The sequence below is a fragment of the Gambusia affinis genome, linkage group LG19, assembly GCF_019740435.1.
Source record: "Gambusia affinis linkage group LG19, SWU_Gaff_1.0, whole genome shotgun sequence".
NCBI classification, from domain to species: domain Eukaryota; kingdom Metazoa; phylum Chordata; class Actinopteri; order Cyprinodontiformes; family Poeciliidae; genus Gambusia; species Gambusia affinis.
Genome location: NC_057886.1, coordinates 20,428,892 through 20,448,756, shown reverse-complemented (window position 1 = coordinate 20,448,756; position 19,865 = coordinate 20,428,892). Strand labels below are relative to the sequence as shown.

General features: G+C 38.8%; 1 protein-coding gene across 2 annotated transcripts; it reads left to right on the top strand.

Annotated features, from left to right (window-relative positions):
* Window positions 1-223: 223 nt before the first annotated feature.
* prkacaa (protein kinase, cAMP-dependent, catalytic, alpha, genome duplicate a) lies at window positions 224-18,007 on the top strand. Of its 2 annotated transcripts, none has more exons than XM_044100210.1 (10): window positions 224-1,030; window positions 11,195-11,256; window positions 11,631-11,759; window positions 11,930-12,028; window positions 12,121-12,203; window positions 12,291-12,417; window positions 12,538-12,633; window positions 12,750-12,872; window positions 13,534-13,698; window positions 15,098-18,007. In XM_044100210.1, the coding sequence occupies exons 1-10, from the start codon at window positions 985-987 to the stop codon at window positions 15,221-15,223; spliced, it is 1,056 nt and encodes a 351-aa protein (XP_043956145.1). In that variant the 5' UTR covers window positions 224-984; the 3' UTR covers window positions 15,224-18,007. The 2 variants fall into 2 exon arrangements, with proteins under 2 accessions (XP_043956145.1, XP_043956144.1); XM_044100209.1 differs by lacking the exon at window positions 224-1,030 and adding an exon at window positions 8,812-9,062.
* The last annotated feature ends 1,858 nt before the right edge of the window (window positions 18,008-19,865 follow it).

The window sequence follows — 19,865 nt, the reverse complement described above, 5'->3', positions numbered from 1 at the left end:
GAAGAGTGTAAAATGTACTTGCTTTGCTAAAATAAATAATATAAATCCCAACATTTAATAGTACAAAGCCAGAAAATACACGTTCATGCGTATTGGTTACTAACAAGTATGGGAGGCGGGATCTAGCGTTCAACGGGCGAATCGCATCAATCCAATATTTGGATATTTTCTACTCAACCTATGGGAGATTCTTGTGTGACACATATCATGCAAGTATTTCGGTATGAGGCCAATCAGATACGATAAGAGGCGGGACAAAGTGGATGGATGACTGGAGTTTCCCTTGCGGTCTGAAGATTAATGGAAGAGGTCTGTTGATCTAAAGAATCGACTATCAGGTGGTCGGTCCCAGGATTTTGTTGCACCTCACGACTGATCAAGAAACGAATGGAACCATATCAATTTAAATATCCGATTGCAGGAAAAACGAGTCAACCGGATATAAATTCTCTCACCTAAATATCAACTGACAAGGCCTGAGACAGCACCTGGTTTATTAAGGCCAGGACCCGAAATGCTAACGTTAACTTGCTAGTTAAAAACAAAAAAGCATCTTTCGACGATTTGCATCGGGACCGGACATTGGAGAAAATTACGTGGCTTCTGGAATAAAGAAGAAACCGAGTGACACCCGCAGGATTCGTCGGGGCTGTGTTGGAAATTTGTTTGCTAACGTCAGTAAGCTGATATCCGCTGGCTATCTCCCCGAGCTAACGCGCTAGCTTAGCTAACCTCAGCAGTTAGTTTTAGCTGCAGACTTGAAGACGCTCTCTCTCAACTGGACTTTTTCCGAACTCACAATTCAACGAAAAACTGTTGGAGGAAAATTTTACCACCTGGCTTTTCTAATAATGATAGCTGTCAGCTAGTAGCCAGCTGTCAACTTCGTTGAGTCCTACGACTTCGTTAGCGGAGCACGTTAACTAGGCGACTTCCAAGAAAAAGTCATTCGGAGCCAAGAGACCCCACCATCAGGCTGCAATCATGGGCAACACGCCCACCGCGAAGAAAGGCAATGAAATGGAAAGTGGTGAGTACCCCCGTATTGACAGCAGCCCCTATCCTTGAAATGCAACGTGAAAATAAAACTTACTCAAAATTACAGAATTTTGTTTATAATAATAATAATGCACATTTTGGATTTCATCATTGGGATGGCTAAGTTAATGTTACTTTTGCTTATTTGAGGAAGTGTGCACAGGTATGTTTCATAAATAAAACACGCACACACACCAGCTCTATATCTAACTTCATGTAAGTGTAGATTGTTTTGGGTGTAACCATTTACTGCAGTACGTTCTGACTGTGGCAGCAATTTATCACCTCTTCAGAGTTTCAAGAGCCAAACATCCTTAGTGAAATGCGGCGTTTTAGACCTCAAAAGCTTGAGAAATTTCCATTCACTTACATACACAAAAAGTCAAGCCACATTGTTGGAGCGCAGAAACTGCTACACAGTCTCATCCTGTGGGAAACCTCGTGATCCTAAGCCCCGGGTTAAATTCAGAGGTACCAGTGTTACGAAAGCAAGGTCTTTTAAAACAGTCATAGGTTTTTTTGTGGTTTCTGTTGCCCCCCACACACACACACACACACCCCAACTTTACAATTTTGTATGTGGGAAAACATTCTTAGAATTAACAGATTGTAAAGCTATAAAAGCAGTAATGGAGATACAGTTGTTTAGTTTGCATTTAATGAGTTGCATCTCAAATAAAATAAAGGGTTGGGATTGTTATCAGCAAAAGAAGTACAGATACCAGGGTGGAGTCATATGATGCACCAGAGAGATCTTCTCCAGGCAGAAACTTGGGAGCTGAAGAGTCTCTTGAATACCATGTGATGAGCAACAACTCCAACAAAGGCACTTGTATGTGTCGCAAAGTTTTTGTGAGCACACATTGTTTCTGATGTAGGAAAATTGTTTTATGCTGTTGCTCTCTGCAACTTCTTCTTATACGTATAACTAATGCACAATAGACTACAAGTTATCAAAAAACTGCAGATACATCCAAATGAGGTTCTAACAACTGAGTGATCCAAAATATTTACTTTGTTTCAAGGTTTTCTGACAGTTTCTTTGCTTTCTTTTTTTCAATCGATCTCACCAGCCTTACAGAATACTCAGGAGGGTACTGCTTTGTGTATTTACTTATAAACCATAAATAATGTCCAAGTGTGCAAAGTCTAAACGTGGAGCTGTGAAATAATCATCAGCTCCTTGTTACTGATGGAGAGTAAGTGTGAACCCCAGCCTCTGTAACAGTAACCCAGTGTTGATTTAAAAAGTAGATTTTTCTGATTTAGATTTTTTATTTATTTATTTTTTGAGGTACAGAAGAGGTGCTATATTCTCATGCTTCACATTCTTATCAGCCTGTTTGCTGTCGGTCCATCCTGATCTCCAGAGACAGGTGCATACCAGGGATTTTAGAGCCCCACATGCAGAGGTGTCATTTTTTCCCCCCCACTGACCAGCCAGAGATTAGGCACACCATGGCAGGACATTTTGGTTCCTGTGGAAAAAGGAACGTGTGCGTCGAGGGTTGCTTCAGGTGCGCGGCCTCTGTCGCCATAGGATATTGCGGATTGGGGAACAGAAGTAGTGAGCTGCTGCGTTGGTATAAAGGGCTGATTTCTGGCCCACAGGAAGAAGCAGGGCGGACAAAACTGTGAGCTGCAGCAGGAAGTGAAGGAGCAAGGAAGGTCCAGCCCCGGCTTCGCACAGTCGGCCGTCTCCTCTCCTGTTCTGTAGACTACACACAGGCTAATTGAAAGTTTGTACCTGGTTTTAAGTTGTTGCAGACTTCCCGCTTTGTAAAAAGGTCTGGGCATACTGTAGAGTCTCGAAAGCTAGTCTCGAGGCTGTTAGTGCGCCTTCTGTGGCCTTGCAGGATGTCTGTTATTCACAAGCTGGCAGGAAGGTTGTTTCACCGAGGCGGACCGTGTCTGGGGGACGTGAGCGGTGGAGAAGGCTCACATCACCGACCACAGGAGGAGCTAGAGGCCTGCTACTCCAGTGAGTTGTCTTTCTGGAACTTGACAGAGCACGGGGTTATGGGTGGAGCTGTTTTTCATGCAGTGTCCCACTTATGTAGCCAGTCACAACAGAAATGCAGTTGTCTGAAACATAACCTCTGTGTATTTTTTTTCTCTTAATAAGATTTGCTGCTAAATCCATTAAATGGAGTGTTAGTTGTTTAGTGGCTTTGGAGTGACCTTTCTTTCTGTGAAACATTAGTTGTTCTTGATTTATTATTTATGACAAGTTTCTACAAGTTTGCATACTTTTGAAAACAGTGTGAAATTGATGTTGTCTACATATTTTTCATTTTTGGGTCTTTGTACTTCATAATTTATGACTGCTATTAAGATGTAGTTGTACTTCCACCCTCTAGTAACATCAGGACAAGTTAAGACTATGTGATATGTACCTTGAACAGAATTGGTTTAAGTTATGTCATACATTAAATTACGTTTTCAGAGTTTTATCGTGCAGTACTTTGGTGCTCTGTCAAAGTGCAACTTTCTTTCTATAAATATCTGCATTGTTCACGTCCTTCCTCCTCTCTGCACACAGCTGGTTTGTGTAGCAGCCAGGTTCGTGTTTGGATCACTCTCATCACTTCCTGTCTCTACATAAAGGAGCTTTGTTATAAGCCTACGCTGATTAGCAGCAGACTCTGCGGTTGATATGCCAATCAGCTGCTTCGGGCATCTTGGAGAGCGGAAATGGCAACTTCTGGCTCTGACCTACAGCTAAAACATGCTACATCCATCTATTTTCTATATGCTTTCTGGAGCCTGTAAAACACTCATTGTCCTGTGAAGCTAATTACTGCACTCCTATTTAGTTAATCTAGGAACATTAAAAGTAAAACTGTGGAAATATTCCAGAAAACCTTCTGCGGTGTTTGTCAGATTCCGTTGCATGCTGTTGCGAGTGATCTGTTTTGCTCTGCCTACAGCCAATCCGCATCAATAGAGGTAATAGTTTATTCTCATTCTTACTTTCCGAGCTGTAGGTGACAGAGATTAGACAGTGCAGAGGTCAGTAATTTTACACTTGTGCCTATTAATACATTTATCATAGAGATACACATGGAGTTTCCTCTGACAAATGATTACACATGGGTCAGTGTGAGATTATTTAATACAGAAAACCAGAGTGCTACTGAAACAGCATAAAATATTGGGTATTGTGGTTGTAATAGTGTTCCATAAAACTTTTTATTATTGATTGTGATATAGATTTTTCTTCCTTTTTGGTTTTCTGCCTCTTTTCAAAGGAACACTTGAAGTAAGGTTGGGCAATAAAATACATGTGATGCATGTATTTTTATTCGTTGTGACGGAAAGATCATCAAATTCTCCTCGCTCCTTGTTTTTGAAATGCTTTAAACACTCATTAAGATCTTTAGGCTCTTCAAAACCTAAAGACTAAATCCAACAGGTGGCTTATTGGGAGCTATCTATTATGAATACCTAGCAGAGATTATAACATGCTGATATTAGATGATTGTAGTTGGGCTAGTTGCTCAGGTACAGCCTACATTTAGCTGGTTAGTTTTTTTGTTTTGTTTTTTCTCTCCAAAGAGTTTTTGCGGCGCTAGTGGCTCGTATTTTTGCGACAGTAGGCAGACAGGAAAGAGGGCGAGGAGAGGAGGGAAGACATGCGGCAAAGGTTGTCGGGACCGGGAGTTAAACCCGCGACATCTGCGTCGAGGACTAAGGCCTCCAAACATGGGGCGTGCTGGTGGTTCCTTCATTTTCTTACAATGAGTATGCATTTTTCTTTCCCTCACTGGAAATATTCATAAAGCCTTATTAGTCGATGTTCTCAACAAGGGAACTGTTTCAGCCAGCTGTGACTTTATTTTCTACAAAATTTTAGCTCTAGACCATTTTGAAGTTGGACAACCACAAACGTTAAGCATCTTTTTCGCATTGTTAAATAAACTGCCTGTCTCTCACTGTCAGACACGGGACCACAGTTTTCTAGCATCAAAGATAAACTGGAGTGCAGACTTAAGGTCCATCATGGTCGTGCCGAAGTCAAGCTGTCAGCACCCAGTCACATAGTTTCTGGATGTTCGTTTTTGCACAGATCCCTCACGGTCGATAAGACCCACTGAGCCGAGCTCATGTAAAACCTTCTCAATGCAGTGTAAGTTATGGTGTTCGGCCATATACATAGTTTACAACAGTGCAGTAAACACAGCTTTCATGGCACAGAGGATCAACTATTACGAGTTCACAAGTTCAGAAGAGGAGGAAATAATGATTGACGAACTGGAAAATCTTGTTTTATTTTCCATAATATCAGAACATAAGAACAGAAGGCAAAACTTTCTTGCGCTGAATTGGACCAGAACCGAGCGGGGGGAGTTAATGTTTTACGACGTACTTGTTCACGGCGTTGGCTCCTTAAAATGATCCATCCTCCTCTCAAGCTGGAAAACCGGCTTCTGGAAGTTGAGTGGTTGAGGCTGTTTTCCACATTAATAAACACATAAATAACAAAAAGTTCCCCAGAGGGGTTGCGACAAGAAAGGGTGTTTAACATGTGGCTGAGAACAAAATGATGTGGTTTTCGTCACGTAGCTGCGACAATGAGAACTGATTTTGACAGTTTGACTCGACAACATTGGCATCTTAAAACGGAACAGTTTAAGGCAATGTGCATCTGTATTTACGCACTTATTTAGAAGTTGCTGTGAATTTAGGATTCCTGTCACCAATGTTTTTTGTCAGATTCATGCAGGTTTCAGGCTAAAAAGGAAAGCCAGGAAATGGCTAAGATAAAATTCAGACTGCTTTTACCATGGTCCATTGTTTGTTTTTCTTTTTTTGTGTGTGTAATACTAATGCTAAATAATTGCGCCTGACACTACAATCTGAATATTGTACCTTTTTTTCAATGTGTAACTTGTGGTGATGCTGCTTGTGGACAGAGGTTTGTGGTGTGGTTAACTGTAGTCATTTCAGATGTTCAAATTCTATATTTAAAGCTCGTCAGAAGAATCTTTACTGATACTCACTTTTCTATTTTATTTGTACAAAAATGGAGCTAGCCCATTAATCAGCAATGCAGCACAATAACAAGAAATATGTGAATCAGATATTCACTTTCTCTGTTCTCCTATAGGGGGCTTTCTGGTGCTATCTCAGTATGTTTGAGATGGGCCAGAGGAAGGAACGGCTCACATTTTTACATTAATAAAGTTTCAGTTTTGGAGTGGAATAGTATGAGTACACTGTCACTGATTTTCACATTATTTGTTTTGATATTACCCGTCACATGGATTACATAAACACTGATTTGATTCCATAATCTCGATTTTTGACTTAACATGTTGTTTACTATGAGGAGATGCTGTTAACAACTCAAAATGTTCTTTTCTTAAGATGTTGCTGATCAAATATCAGCTGTTGGGAACCATTCACCAACATTGATGAGTTATTGGAGAGTAGAGTCTGAGACATTTGTGATTTATTTATGTAAATGTTTATATGAGATTAATAGATTGTCCAGTTTCCTTAATAGCAGGAATGTTGGTCTTTGGAAATCATGTGGTAACTTTAACTTCATCTTACCCACACCCCCAAACTGATTAAATTAGTAACCAGAAATGTATTATTAGATCATGTTTTTGTGTGACCATGTGGTTTTTGTTTTGTTGGAAATACCCACCTGGGAAATATCTGGTCTCAGATTAGTTATGAATGAAACTTCAATGGAAAACTGTGTTTCTACTTGACCTTTTATTTAAAATGGAGAATAATATTCCTACCTAAATTCAAGTTGAGTTGTATTTAAGGTTGTCAAAATGAACAGTGAATATTATAGCTGGTTCTGGGACTCGGAGTGCATTCATGCCACCTACAGTTTGATTTTAGTCTACAACTGCTAAAATCGGACGCCACTGCACGTCTTCATCAGACATAAACAGGTTTCCCAACTGGTTTAGTTCTTTTGATGCAGTGCAGTATAAAAGTGAACCTCACCAGGTGAAAATGTAACAAGTGTTGCAATTTTGGTCCCCAAAAGCCTACTGGGCTGTCACGTGTAAAATCACCCTCTGAAACTACTTTAGCACCACAACAATGTCTTTAGTTGAAAAGACTAAAGCAAATGTGGTGCTTGGGGGTTTTTCTACTTTTGCAAAAAGGAGAAGCCAAAGGATGATATGTCCTCGTCCAGTCTGTGGAGCAGTGTGGTGACCACAAAGCTGAGTAGTAACACAAACCTGGTATCAGCAGAAGACTGAATATACCAACAGCATAATCTAACATTATCTGTTTTAAACGTTAGCAACGCCCCATTTTGGCTCTATGCCTGCGGATACAAATTGACGTATGGCTGGAATGACGACTGACCGGTCCATTGGGGGAAATGACCAGCGTCATTTCCCTTTTTATTAGCTTGGCTCTAGCTAATAAAAAAAGGTAAAAGAAAATGTTAGATGTGCAAAGAGTAACCAGAAGTTGGTCAATAACTTTAGCCACCTACCCTAGCAACTGTACTTCAACAAATATATTATAATGCAAAATTGTCTGTTACACTAATTTGACAAAAGTATTATTAAAAGTACATTGTCAACTTCAGTGCTATTTAGAATAAGTAGAGCCATGGCTTATTGATGTGCATGTTTTCTGGACATACATAGGTTTAGCTGTGTTTGTGGCAAAATTGAGGTTATTTCTTAACATTGATTCTTTAAAAATGTTTTTATAAACTGAGATTCTCTGGCTGTCCTCACATGGCTGAATTTTAGTTAAAATAAGACGAAACTAGCAGTGAGAAATTCATGAGCTACTGTGTTTCTGATCTGTTAGTAATTTTTCTGGCCACTGTGTTTCAGGACATTAGATTATAAAACAACTTTCCATTGGTGAGTTTTTGAGTAAGGGCCCCCTGGCTATATGCAGCTGATGTCAGAAATTGATTTTTCAACTTTGCAGACTGGCAAACGCATTTCTAGCCTAAATAGCACTCTGTTTGCTGCCTTAACCATTTTATTCTGCGCCACATTGTCCTTATTTCCATCTGACCAAGACTGCCTGTCGACTAAGACCTGATTTTCCACACTTTTATGGTGTAAATGTCAGTCGGCCTGCCCTAATATAACCCTTCTGCTTCTGCGTCAGAGTGGGCCAGTGAGGCCCAGGGGAGAGATGTCGGATTGATTTTTGGAGGATCAATTCAGTACTGGCACTATGTAGGCTCTGGTACATTTGGGCTTAGAGAAAAAGTTTGTGTGGCAGACCGTTTCCTGTTTTGCTTCTCTCCTGAGAGTGCCACTTTTTTTTTTCTTTTATGTTTCTTGAAAAGCACCCAGATCATCTCTAAAGGTTTGTCATCAAAGATGTGCAATCTGATTGGTTCTGCTAATTAGGGAAAGTTTGACTTGCATCTATTGGTGTCTGCTGCATCTCTGGGGCCTCTACTTGGGCCTAGTTTTCCATAGGACTTCATCTCGGGGCCGGTTTAATATACCAGCTAGTGTTTTATGCCCCTCCCCCCTGGTGATTATGCCCCTGTTTAGATCAATATATAGCCTCTGTGTGTGTGTGTGTGTGTGCATGTGTGTTTGTGTGTGTTTTAACATGAGAGGGAACAGCAGAGAGCACTGTGTGTACAGAATAAATATTGATACAAACCAAGCAAGGGTCCAATTGATCTGAATGAGTGTTAACGCGAGCGCTGCTGCTCGGTGGAGGTGGATGCTACTTTTTTAAACCCGGTCTCTGGCAAAGTGACAGTCTTTGGAAAGCCTGAACACTTGTCTGCTTGGCAAGGACACCCGACTGGTTTTCGTCAAGGTTTTGGTTGCTGATCTAGTCAGATAGCTCTCCGAGGGGGAGGACAGGTCATGAGTCACTAACTGTGAGGAAGAGGCAAAGGAAGAAGTACAGGGGAGACTTTGCAAGGCTAATGTGTGACAGGAAGAGCTCCAGAAGGCATGCAAGCAAGAGGGAGTCATCCTCGCGCTCAAGCGAATCTGGGTCGCGCTCAGCAGAGGCTGCAGCACCAGAGGTACCCATAGTCCTCCCAGATGGTAAGGAGTTTCAGGGTACAGTGGGAAGCGTTTTTTTTTTCTTGTTGTTCACTTGCAGCTCCAGAGTAGTTCTGACATCTACAGGAAAGCCGACTAGATGAAGCCCAGCATCCTTCAGGACGGCTACCGATCCTCCAGCCACTACATCCTTGTTTTTCCTCCGCATGCTCCAGCATAGTCCAGTAATTGCTCCATTTTTGGCTCTTTCTCCTTGGAAGTGGAAGTTGAGCAACTTTCTCGGAAAATATTTTCTCCCTGGCGACCAGCTCTGCTTTCATTTGCTCTCTGTGGGAGCTGCGGCGCTCCTGACATGTTTACGTGAACTTTAGTCTTTGCCATTTTTGCTGGCTTTCTCCCATCCTATTGTTGGAGCTGAAAGTCTTTAGAGGGTTTGCAGGAAATCGGACCACCTAAGCAAAGATGGAGGTTTTGTGTTTGGTTGCCGTGAGGCTTTCATTTCCAATTCAGCAGGAGTTTAAGTTTTCCCATTCAAACACAGTGCAAGATTATCATTCGTGTCAACATTTATAGCCCTAAACTGAGAAATGAATTACAATTCACTTGCACTTTATTGACCACTGGTCAGCTTTATCTAACGTGCCCCAGGCAGCTGTTAGGTATTGATTAGCTAGATAGAAAATTTACATAATCATGACGAGCTTAACTAGAGTTATTGTTCTGCTGTTTTTCCTGTTGATTGTCAATATTAAATAGTTTTATGATGGTATAAATATTCTTTTCCATTGTGTTTTTTTTCTCTAATTTGTTAAATTAAATACCCAATTGTAATTGTTAGTCTTACTTCACACAAGTACTTTGACAGCTTACTGTCCTTTATCTAACGGCAGCTCTTTGTTTCTAGGTTCCGTCCATCGTTGTCTGTCCAAGGCTGACAGTAGAAATAGCACTATTCCCTCGGTTACTGTGGCCAGTGCTCACATGGTGGGGAGGAATGAGGAAGGGGTAGTTATCTGCATGTTCCCACAGAGCGCTGTGAGAAGCCCCATAAAGATAAGGGGCAAAACTGAACTTCTCCATATGACAACATGTGTGCCAAGTTGTAATTAATCTGTACATGTCTTTAAGCTAACAATTGTATGTTTAATGTTTACTTTCCACGGATCTACAAATTCAAGCCGGGATTGAGTCGCCGTCCTGCTGAAACTGCTCCTGTTTAACCCTCATTTAGTTGTTTATTGTATGTTTATCAGCACAAAAATAACATGATCTCAGGAGTCTAGCTTAAGATTTTCTTTTTTTACTAGTGTTACTCAAAAAGCCAACGTCTTCAGAAAAATGGGCCGTTATGCTACACATGGCAGTATTTGAACACAGAATTACTCTGGTCATGAGGAGCTGTAAATAACCAGCCAAGGGGTGAAAATGGGAACTACCGTTAAGCCTGTCACTATAAGCAATTAATCAGTTAATTGTATGGTGAATTAAAATGAGCTCAGTAATTTCCACCCAATGCTTCTTTTTTTATGTCACTTTTGTTTATAGACGCACCATAATTCATTTTATTTATGGTTTTGGTTATACACGGGTGTTTTTATTGCTTTGTTTTGCTTTTATTGTTTCTGGATTTTGTTTTATTTTGGATCAAATAAAACGTAAGTGGTTTTTACAAAGTAAAAAAAAGTTGGATTTTAAGAGCGTGAACTTGCCTTATCATGCCAATATTAATTTCAACATGTTATGTGAAAATGGTCAAATAAAAATGGTTTTTTTTTCATCATGATAATTAGGTCAATTTATTGTCCAGCAAAAGTTGCTGTGGTGACGGGCCTTACAACATTTTCCAATTCCTGTTTTCCCCCCAGCACAACATCCATCTCATAGTCTGCAGCTTGACTTATTTGTATTTTTTTTATTTTTTACAAATTCACAAAGATTTCCTGCTTAATTTAGTCTCCTAGTTTGTCACAGGTTGTGTTAGATTCTGTATATTGTATATTTTTGGGGTTCTTATGTTTTCACCTCAGTTTCCTCACTGAGGTTTCATTGACACTGAGTGTCCACCTATGGGCATTCTTTGATTAATTTTTATTAATGTATTTGTTGTTGTTTTATTTTTTATTTGTTTGCTTGTTTGTTTTTTGGTTCAAGTCTGTATTTGTTTCTGTTTGCAGTGAAGGAGTTTCTTGCCAAAGCCAAAGAAGATTTCCTGAAAAAATGGGAGAATCCAGCTCAGGTTAGTGAGGAAGTGATCAGTCCATTTCTTGTTACTGTCTGTGCTGTACTCTCTTCGATAGTGAAGATAATACAAATATGCTACACAGAAAATGTTATTTTTCATATGCATTTGTTTTTTCTTTAATTATGATTTAATCCTGGTTTAAGCTTTTCTTACACGCTTTTGCTGTTAGCCAACTATCGGTTATTTGCTGGCTTTTTTATTTCACAAGACCAGGACACCCTCTGCTGGTCATTTGTGAAATTACACACCAATTCCTAAGCCTTAGCTGCACAGCGTCACAATTCATTTTAATAAGGATTAATTTTAATATACTTCGTTTTCTGTCTCTAGTTTAGTTTTCTTACTGATGTTTTATTCTGCCCTTCCAGCAAACTGCAGCGTTGGATCACTTTGAGCGTTTGAAGACCTTAGGCACTGGCTCATTTGGGCGCGTCATGTTGGTTAAACACAAAGAGACAGGACAGCATTTTGCTATGAAGATACTTGACAAACAAAAGGTAGTTTAAGCTTGATGCTCGTCTTCCAAGTCAGAAAATAGCTTGGATGATAGCACTAATATACAGCAACTTTTTAAGTAAATGTCTGTTAAAAGACTAATTTGAAAAGCACTTTTTTTAATTTCAAGCAGGATGTGTGATTAAGCCTTCTTCCATGATTTGATTCCCAGGTAGTGAAACTGAAACAGATAGAACACACACTGAACGAGAAACGTATCCTGCAAGCCGTCAATTTCCCCTTCCTGGTGCGACTGGAACACTCGTTTAAGGTGCGTCTTGAAATGTTTACCTGTGTTTGTTAAAGTGTGGACGCATTGTTTTTTGCGCCCACCGGTGTAACACCTTTGCTGTCTCGCTGTAGGATAACAGTAATCTGTATATGGTGATGGAGTATGTGCCTGGGGGAGAAATGTTCTCACATTTAAGGAGGATTGGTAGATTTAGGTAAGTTCACTTTTTGAATCGGCTCAGGCAACGTCGTTTATCCACTTTGTGTTTGACTGTAAATATTGAGGCTTGTATGTGTTGCAGTGAACCACACGCCCGCTTCTACGCAGCCCAGATTGTACTGACATTTGAGTACCTTCACTCCCTGGATCTCATCTACCGAGATCTGAAGCCAGAGAACCTTCTGATTGATCAGCAAGGCTACATACAGGTACATAGAGATTTGTGCAATTACTTTTAAGCCCCCTGTCCAATCGATACCAATTTCTGTCTTGTCTGTATAAAGCATGTGGTCAGGGATTTGACCTGCCTTCTCTGCTACTCTCTTTAGGTAACAGATTTCGGATTTGCAAAAAGAGTGAAAGGCCGAACCTGGACGCTTTGTGGGACTCCAGAGTATCTGGCGCCAGAGATCATCCTCAGTAAAGTAAGTGTTGAGCTCAGTGCATTTGAAGCAGCTCATAGTCCTGCAGGGAATTCAGTAGCATGTTCCTCTGTCATATTGGGTTTTGTTAAAAATGCTCTGTATTTTTCTGTTTTCAGGGTTACAATAAGGCGGTGGACTGGTGGGCTCTGGGGGTTCTGATATATGAGATGGCTGCTGGCTATCCTCCCTTCTTCGCGGACCAGCCCATTCAGATTTATGAAAAGATTGTATCGGGGAAGGTGAGTTCAGGGAAAGTCACATTAATCACACGGTCTTGCTTTTGACAGTGAAAATTTATTTCCCATTGCCATCAAAATTCCCACTGGTTTAAGTGACAGTGTTTCAGCTGCAATTGTATTGTTCCTCATGAAATTAATTTTACACTTTGCGTTGGGAGGTCTAACGCTGACTCAGTTGTTTTATATTTAATTTAGGCCTTTTCCTTGTTACAAAACCCATTTGTTGCACATTTTAGCTGGATAATTTTGTCAAATCTTGTTCAATAATCACTTTCTGAAATCAGTTCACTTTTCTCCATCAGAAAAAATGTGGGGGGGGGGAAATTCACTAAAATTGTATGAAATTTCCAAAAATAAAATTTTTGCTGAATTACTCTTCCATTTTAGTCGCAGTAGTTTTATTTTAATTCCTGTAAAGATATTTTCTCTACTCTGGTTCATGTCCTCACTTATTTTTTGGAAGTGAAAATTTTTGTTTATTCAGTGGTAACTTTCAGACAGAACTTGTTTTTAGGACCTGCGACTAACCTGACAATCCTTTAAGTAAAATCTATCACTGTCATGTAAATAAACATTTTGAAAAATGATTTTTGTATTTGCATATTACAAAACATAACTGCTCACGCTAACAGTTCATGAATGCCGCGTTTACCGTTTGCAGGTTCGTTTCCCGTCCCACTTCAGCTCAGACCTGAAGGATCTGTTGAGAAATTTGCTGCAGGTGGACCTGACCAAACGCTTCGGCAACCTCAGGAATGGAGTCAACGATATCAAGAGTCACAAGTGGTTTGCTACCACAGATTGGATTGCCATCTACCAGAGAAAGGTGGGGCTGGCGTTTTTTTATTCTCGCATTGTGTGGAGAGGGTGTTGTGTTACAAAGGCAGAGAAAAGCCTTCAAATGAACCAAGATGGAGTTTAAATTAAACTTTGATAAGTGGAAATAGCTCTGGCTACGCTTCTAACAGAATTTTTGTGAATTGCAAACTACAAAACCATAAAAAAATTACAATTAATAATATCAGAGAATTTATTATTACTCCTCTTGCACAATAAGTACCAATTGAAAGAGTAATACGAGAAAAAAAATAATTTTTTTTTCAAAACTTTGTGCAAAGAAACACACGTATTCAGCCCCCTCTTTTCTAGTCCCACTAAATAAAATTCATTGTAAATGATTGTTTTTAGAAGTCACCTATTTTTTTGTAGATGCATTTGTTGGAATTCAAATTCAAAAATACTTTATTGATCCAAAGGAAAATTAAATGCTGTTATAACTGACATTAATTCAATTCTTCAAATAGTTATTGTAGATAGTGAAGGCAGTGGCAGACGGTTACATGGCAGAGTCAAAGATAGAAACCACTGCTGAGCAGAACAAACATTAAATCTTATTTAAATTTCATTGGATCCCCAAGAATTTTGGAAAAAACAGACAAAAGCAGAAAGAGTGAGAGACGACATTGAGTGATAAATCAATTTTATCAATAAATCAGTTTTTATGAATTAAATGTTTCCATAGTTCAGCGTTATGTCAGCTTGCCCAAGGCCTGCCATCTTGTTTTGCAGCTTGTATTTTGCTACACTTTGAATTCAGATTAAACTTCGGAAGGGATGACAGAAAATATTTTGACAATCTTGCTCCTATTTCAATCATTTGTAATTTCTCTTTAAGAAAAGGAAAGAGAGGGAAAGAAATTATTAAAATAGGATTTGGTATGAAAAAATTAGAGATTTTATGTTGAAGTTGTATCGCCCAGAACTTTGCATAAACACAGCCAGAGCTACAATGGTTTAGATCAAGACATTAAGATGGGATGGTTAAAGTCCAGATCTAATCCGTGTTATCTTTCATGTGTTTTATCCAAACTTTTTAAAAAGTCCAGTTAAGAATTTGTGACATGATTTGGAAAAAAGATGCTCACAGACCTCCACCCCTCATTCACGCTGAGCTTGAACTTTATGTAAAAAAACAGAAATTTTTAGAATTGAAAAATTTTTTAGATTTTTATTTGTAAACCCTTTCTAATACAATGTCCTTTTCCTTCTACTTCATCACTGGACATTCACTCGTGATTGTCTGTCACACAAATCCCAGTAGATCTCACTGAAATTTGTGAATGTAGCCTGTGATTAATTACCCAGTTTGATCCATTTGTAAGGGGGGAAGTGATTTCTTGTATGACTCACTATGTCATTATATTTGCCACCTTCTTTGTTTGCAGGTGGAAGCTCCTTTTATCCCAAAGTGCAAAGGTCCTGGTGATACGAGCAACTTCGATGATTACGACGAAGAGGAAATCCGAGTTTCCTTCACAGAGAAGTGTGCAAAGGAGTTTGCAGAGTTTTAGACTCCAACCACGAGTAGCAGAGTGAGGGACAGAGATTTAGAACGTGTACGGGGATCCAAATACAGGAAACACTAGGTTGGACTGACAACTTGCTCATTTGTAGTGAAGAAAACAATGTAAAATCATCCTCTACCCCAGCTTCCCTACCCCCCCCCCCAAATTGGTAAGACAGGCAAAGTGAAGAAAGCTCTACAGAACCAGCAGTGTTGCCTTTTCTAATTGTCTCTTTGCTATTCATTTATTTCTCCCTCCTGTGTTTGTGACTGGGCCTGGACAAGGACAAGCATAGTTCAGCTACAATTGTATCTTTCTGGAGGCATAATGACACATTCGCAGTCTTTTTAAAGGCGGAGGCACTGATTTTTTTTTTTTTATTTTAATTTTTTTTTTTCTTCTGTGATGGTACTGAGTTTGTTCGGCTCCTTTTTGAATGGGCCCACTCTACAAGCTTTTAACAACTGTAGAGTGATTGTTGTATCCTGTCAGCCTGTTTCCCTCCATCTCTCCAACCTGACTCTGTCCAAGCAATACCAAGTCCAACAGATGTGCCTATCATAATGCCAACTGGTTGGAAAAACTGTGTCTAGTCGGTGCAGAGTTTTGGCTATGGCTATGTTGACCCTCATGGCCATTTGATTGAAAGCTTGAAACCTGTCTGCATCTGCCTTTGTCTGCTCAATGTGGCATGATTAATGGGTGGATGATGAACTTAACTGCTTGCATTCGAAGCAGTTGGGACCTATTTGATCAGAGTGAAAATTATTTATCACAGTAGACTTCATCTAGGTCTTAATCCTTTGGGGGACCTGAGAGAAGTAAACGTGAGGTCTGCATTTAAGTCTGTCTTTCTCTTAGATGAATTTACTAGAGCATTTTACAACTACTATTGGTGATCATTTTGTCCTTTTTATGTCAATCTCTGTGCTTGTGTGTTACTTAGTGCTCTAGGGTGGGTTTATAAGCCGTGGTTTAGCAGCTGCTAACGTTGTGGTCACACTCCTGATGATTATTTGTTTGATTAATTTTCATAACCAAACATAGGAAACTCCATCTTTTCCACATCGTCTCTTAGCTGTACAACCGAGATATAATTTTGTCAACTGTAGATTGCGGTTGTCTACATGTAACTGATGGTGGATATAAATACGCAAAAACAGTAGCAAAACTTTTTAACACGGCGTGCATGGCATTTTTGTACAATATCACTTTCAAAGAGAGAGAACTAGAGGATTTATCTGAGCTAAGGTATTTGAGATTATGGATAAGATGTTTAATATTCAAATTACATGTAATGATTTATTGAACATGGACGAAGACCCAGTGAAATGCGTCAGCCTTACTGGGCCTTGCTCAGCTTTCACTTGTAGGGCGGACATTTGCAGATTACTTTCACTGATGTTGATATTTTTGCTTTTACTTCTTTTTTTTCTCCCCTTTCTTCCTTGAACACTGTCGCATGGTTTAACTGCCCAGCCAAATTTGGGGGGCTTGTTTTGAGGTTGTTGTTTGGTTACCAGCTTCCTTTGTTTCAAATTCAACTAAGGAAGCCGATCTGGAGCTCTCCCCTTTTTTGCCAAGTTTATTTCTGTGGATGCAAGACAATCACAGACCAAATCTTAGTGCTGGTTTGTTGACTGAACCCATTGTTTTGTTTTGAAGGATGTAAGCTCTCACCAACCTGCCCCTCATTGGCCCGAGGTGCTAGACTTTGTCCATCTCACTGCAGAAGCTTCTGTGAATTGTTTGATTTACATCAATCTATTTGTCAGAGTCTTGTAACATGACAGTTCTAGAATGTTTGTGACTACATGATTTCAGTAGGCAAGAGTAATTGTTTGGCAGTGTCTTAATGTAATTGAGATCAACCACAGGATACCTTTTGAATGTCTTGGTAAGGAGATGTTTCAGTGCTGTTTGGAAACCTGATGTGTATTTAATTTTTTTATATAACGTGTTTCTTTGGTGAGCTTGGTTTTCTTGCATGTTGTACAGCAGAATAATGGAAAGACCTCTGGACCTGAGACATCTCTGAGAAAAATCATTGTTTCTGGAGCTAACAGTCTGTATAATCTTTTTCTTTTTGTTTGTTTTTTTTCTTGGACATTACACTAAATTAGGCCGCGTGTCATTGACATGATTTGTCTGAATAATGAAGCACTTGCCGCGCATTTTCTAATCAGTTTCAATAATTTGTGCTTACTCTGTATACCTTTGTATTTTAAAGGAAGCACATGTAATAGTTTTTCATCTTTTGACAAACGGCTAAATCAGAGTTTGAGATATAGAAGACGAATCGACTTGATCCACTCCAGACACTAAAGACATTAAACTTCTTTTTGTTACACTTTTTCTCACACAAACTTTGTCAGCTGTCTCATTCTTTTTTACCAGCTAGACACTATCAACTGATCTGTGCTACATTACTTTTGTCTCCTGTTTGCCTTCTATTTCCACACACTTTATTCAAGCATAACACTTTTTACATCTGAGCTGTTTTGCGTTCATATTTTCTAATTGTATTTTCAGAAAAACAAGGAAAAAAAGCAAAAACAAAACATCAACCTTTTTTTCCTCATGACCTGGGTACAGTGCTTGTGTAGTCTATTGTACCTTTTTGGGAAACAATACTGTATATCTTTGCCTTTGACAGTCTTAACTATCTTACCCTCTGGAGAACTTGAGAGATACCCTTAGAACACAATGAGTATGTTTAAAAAAATATAAACAAAGTAATATTTTGCAAAATGTATCATTCCAATAAAGTTTTACTTGTTAAGACTAAAATGTGTGGCTTGTAGTAATCTTTCACTTTATGCAGTGTGTAATTTTATAAATAGATGGTACAGATTTAACTTTTTCCACATAAATCTTAAGTCCTTTGGTTAGCTACACTTAAAGTTGTTCAAAATGATACCAATTCAACCAGCATTGGTTCCTGCATGAATCGCTCTGGTAACGCACGTAATCTAGCTTCCTTATTGTCAGTAGCAAGCAGGGTATCTCTACTTCTCTGCACACCCATAAAAGCAATAGAAAACTTAATCAGTCCACAACTAACATGGACTTGATTTTATTTTCTGGCTGTTGTCCCTTTCTAATATCACCCTGGGCAACTGACCATATGCTCATATCCACAACTTTCTTTAAGCTCAACATCTCCATCTCTGGTTTTTGGTAGAAATTCTAATGTGATAAAAAAAAAAATCTATCTGTGGGTGTAGAATTATTAACTGAAAGCGACATGTCCCAAATTATACACTGGGATTCAATCTGTGGAGTAATTTATTCTGTATAAAATGCATTCAAATGTTTATTTTAGGACAAGAGCAACAAATGTAGATGATTGTGACAGTCTCTGTGAAATGCCTTCTTACTTTGTTAAAAAAATAAATAAATAAATCATTATTTGGTGAAATAGTTGATTGCAGATGGAAAAACACAAAGAATTATAGAAAATTACAGACTGCCTGACTAAAAAGCTTCCCAATGTTTTAAAATGGAAAATTAAACTATGAAGAAAACAGAAGTTTGCTAATCAAGCAAATCAACGTGTTGCCAACAAGGATTCAACCAATGGTAAGCTCCAGAATGATCAACAATGATCTCTAATTACCAGTGAGTGTTGCAACAATTAGAAGATGCCTAAGTGATGCCAATCTATCATCCTGCAAAAAAAAAAAAAAAAAGACATTGGTGCTGGATGGGCAGCGCATGACAAACATATTGCAACATGTTATTGTCGGGTGAAAGCAAGATTATGTTTTCAGTTAGACACTGAATCTTAATCCACAGGACAATAGAACATAGTGGCTAAAGCATCATAGTGAGATATGTATCAGTTTGAGTTTATAAAAATACTTGAGGCTTACGACACTTATCCTTATGTGAGGCTATATTGTGATTAAAGCTTTAGATGTCTCTACTAGCAGAATATTTGCTGTTCCACTGTCACATTTAAACATTTTAAAACATAATTTGGAACAACTTAACTAAGCAATGCAACATTTTTATGGATGAATTCATTAAAAAGGTTATGACGTTGTTTGGATAAACGGATTACTAGGAGTGGATCTTAAGTGACATCACAACGTCCTGTACCACAGAAATAGGAGTCAGATTCAGGAGAAAGTAAAAAGATATACAGTTGACAATATGCTGAACTGAGTATTTTGCCCATAAAATTCCATGACTCTTAGCAGCATTGTGAGTCACTGGTTATCTAAAACATTTAACTTTGACAAAACTAAGAAATCTGTAAAGGGCAGGGAAGGAGTTACTTTTACAACATAATATTTTCATCTTTTAAGCTATGAAGTAGTATTTTGGTAAGTTTTGACCATTTGCTAAAGGAAATAAAGATGAAAATGAAAAACAGGAAAGAATAGAAACATTTATTTATCTATACACATAAAATATGACTAAAGGGAACTGAATGTGAATATAGATTTAAAACATTGCTTTTGTGAAAGCTGTAGTTGTCACATCCTCTAAAATATAAAAAACAGTAACATCATTGTGTTCTTCTCTGGAGCCTCATTGGATTTTCGGATTTTCTTTATAGTGCTGCTCTAAGAAAAATGGGAACTAAACATCTGCTTAGGACTTCTAGGCTTGTACAAGTTTAGAAAGAAAAACATATACA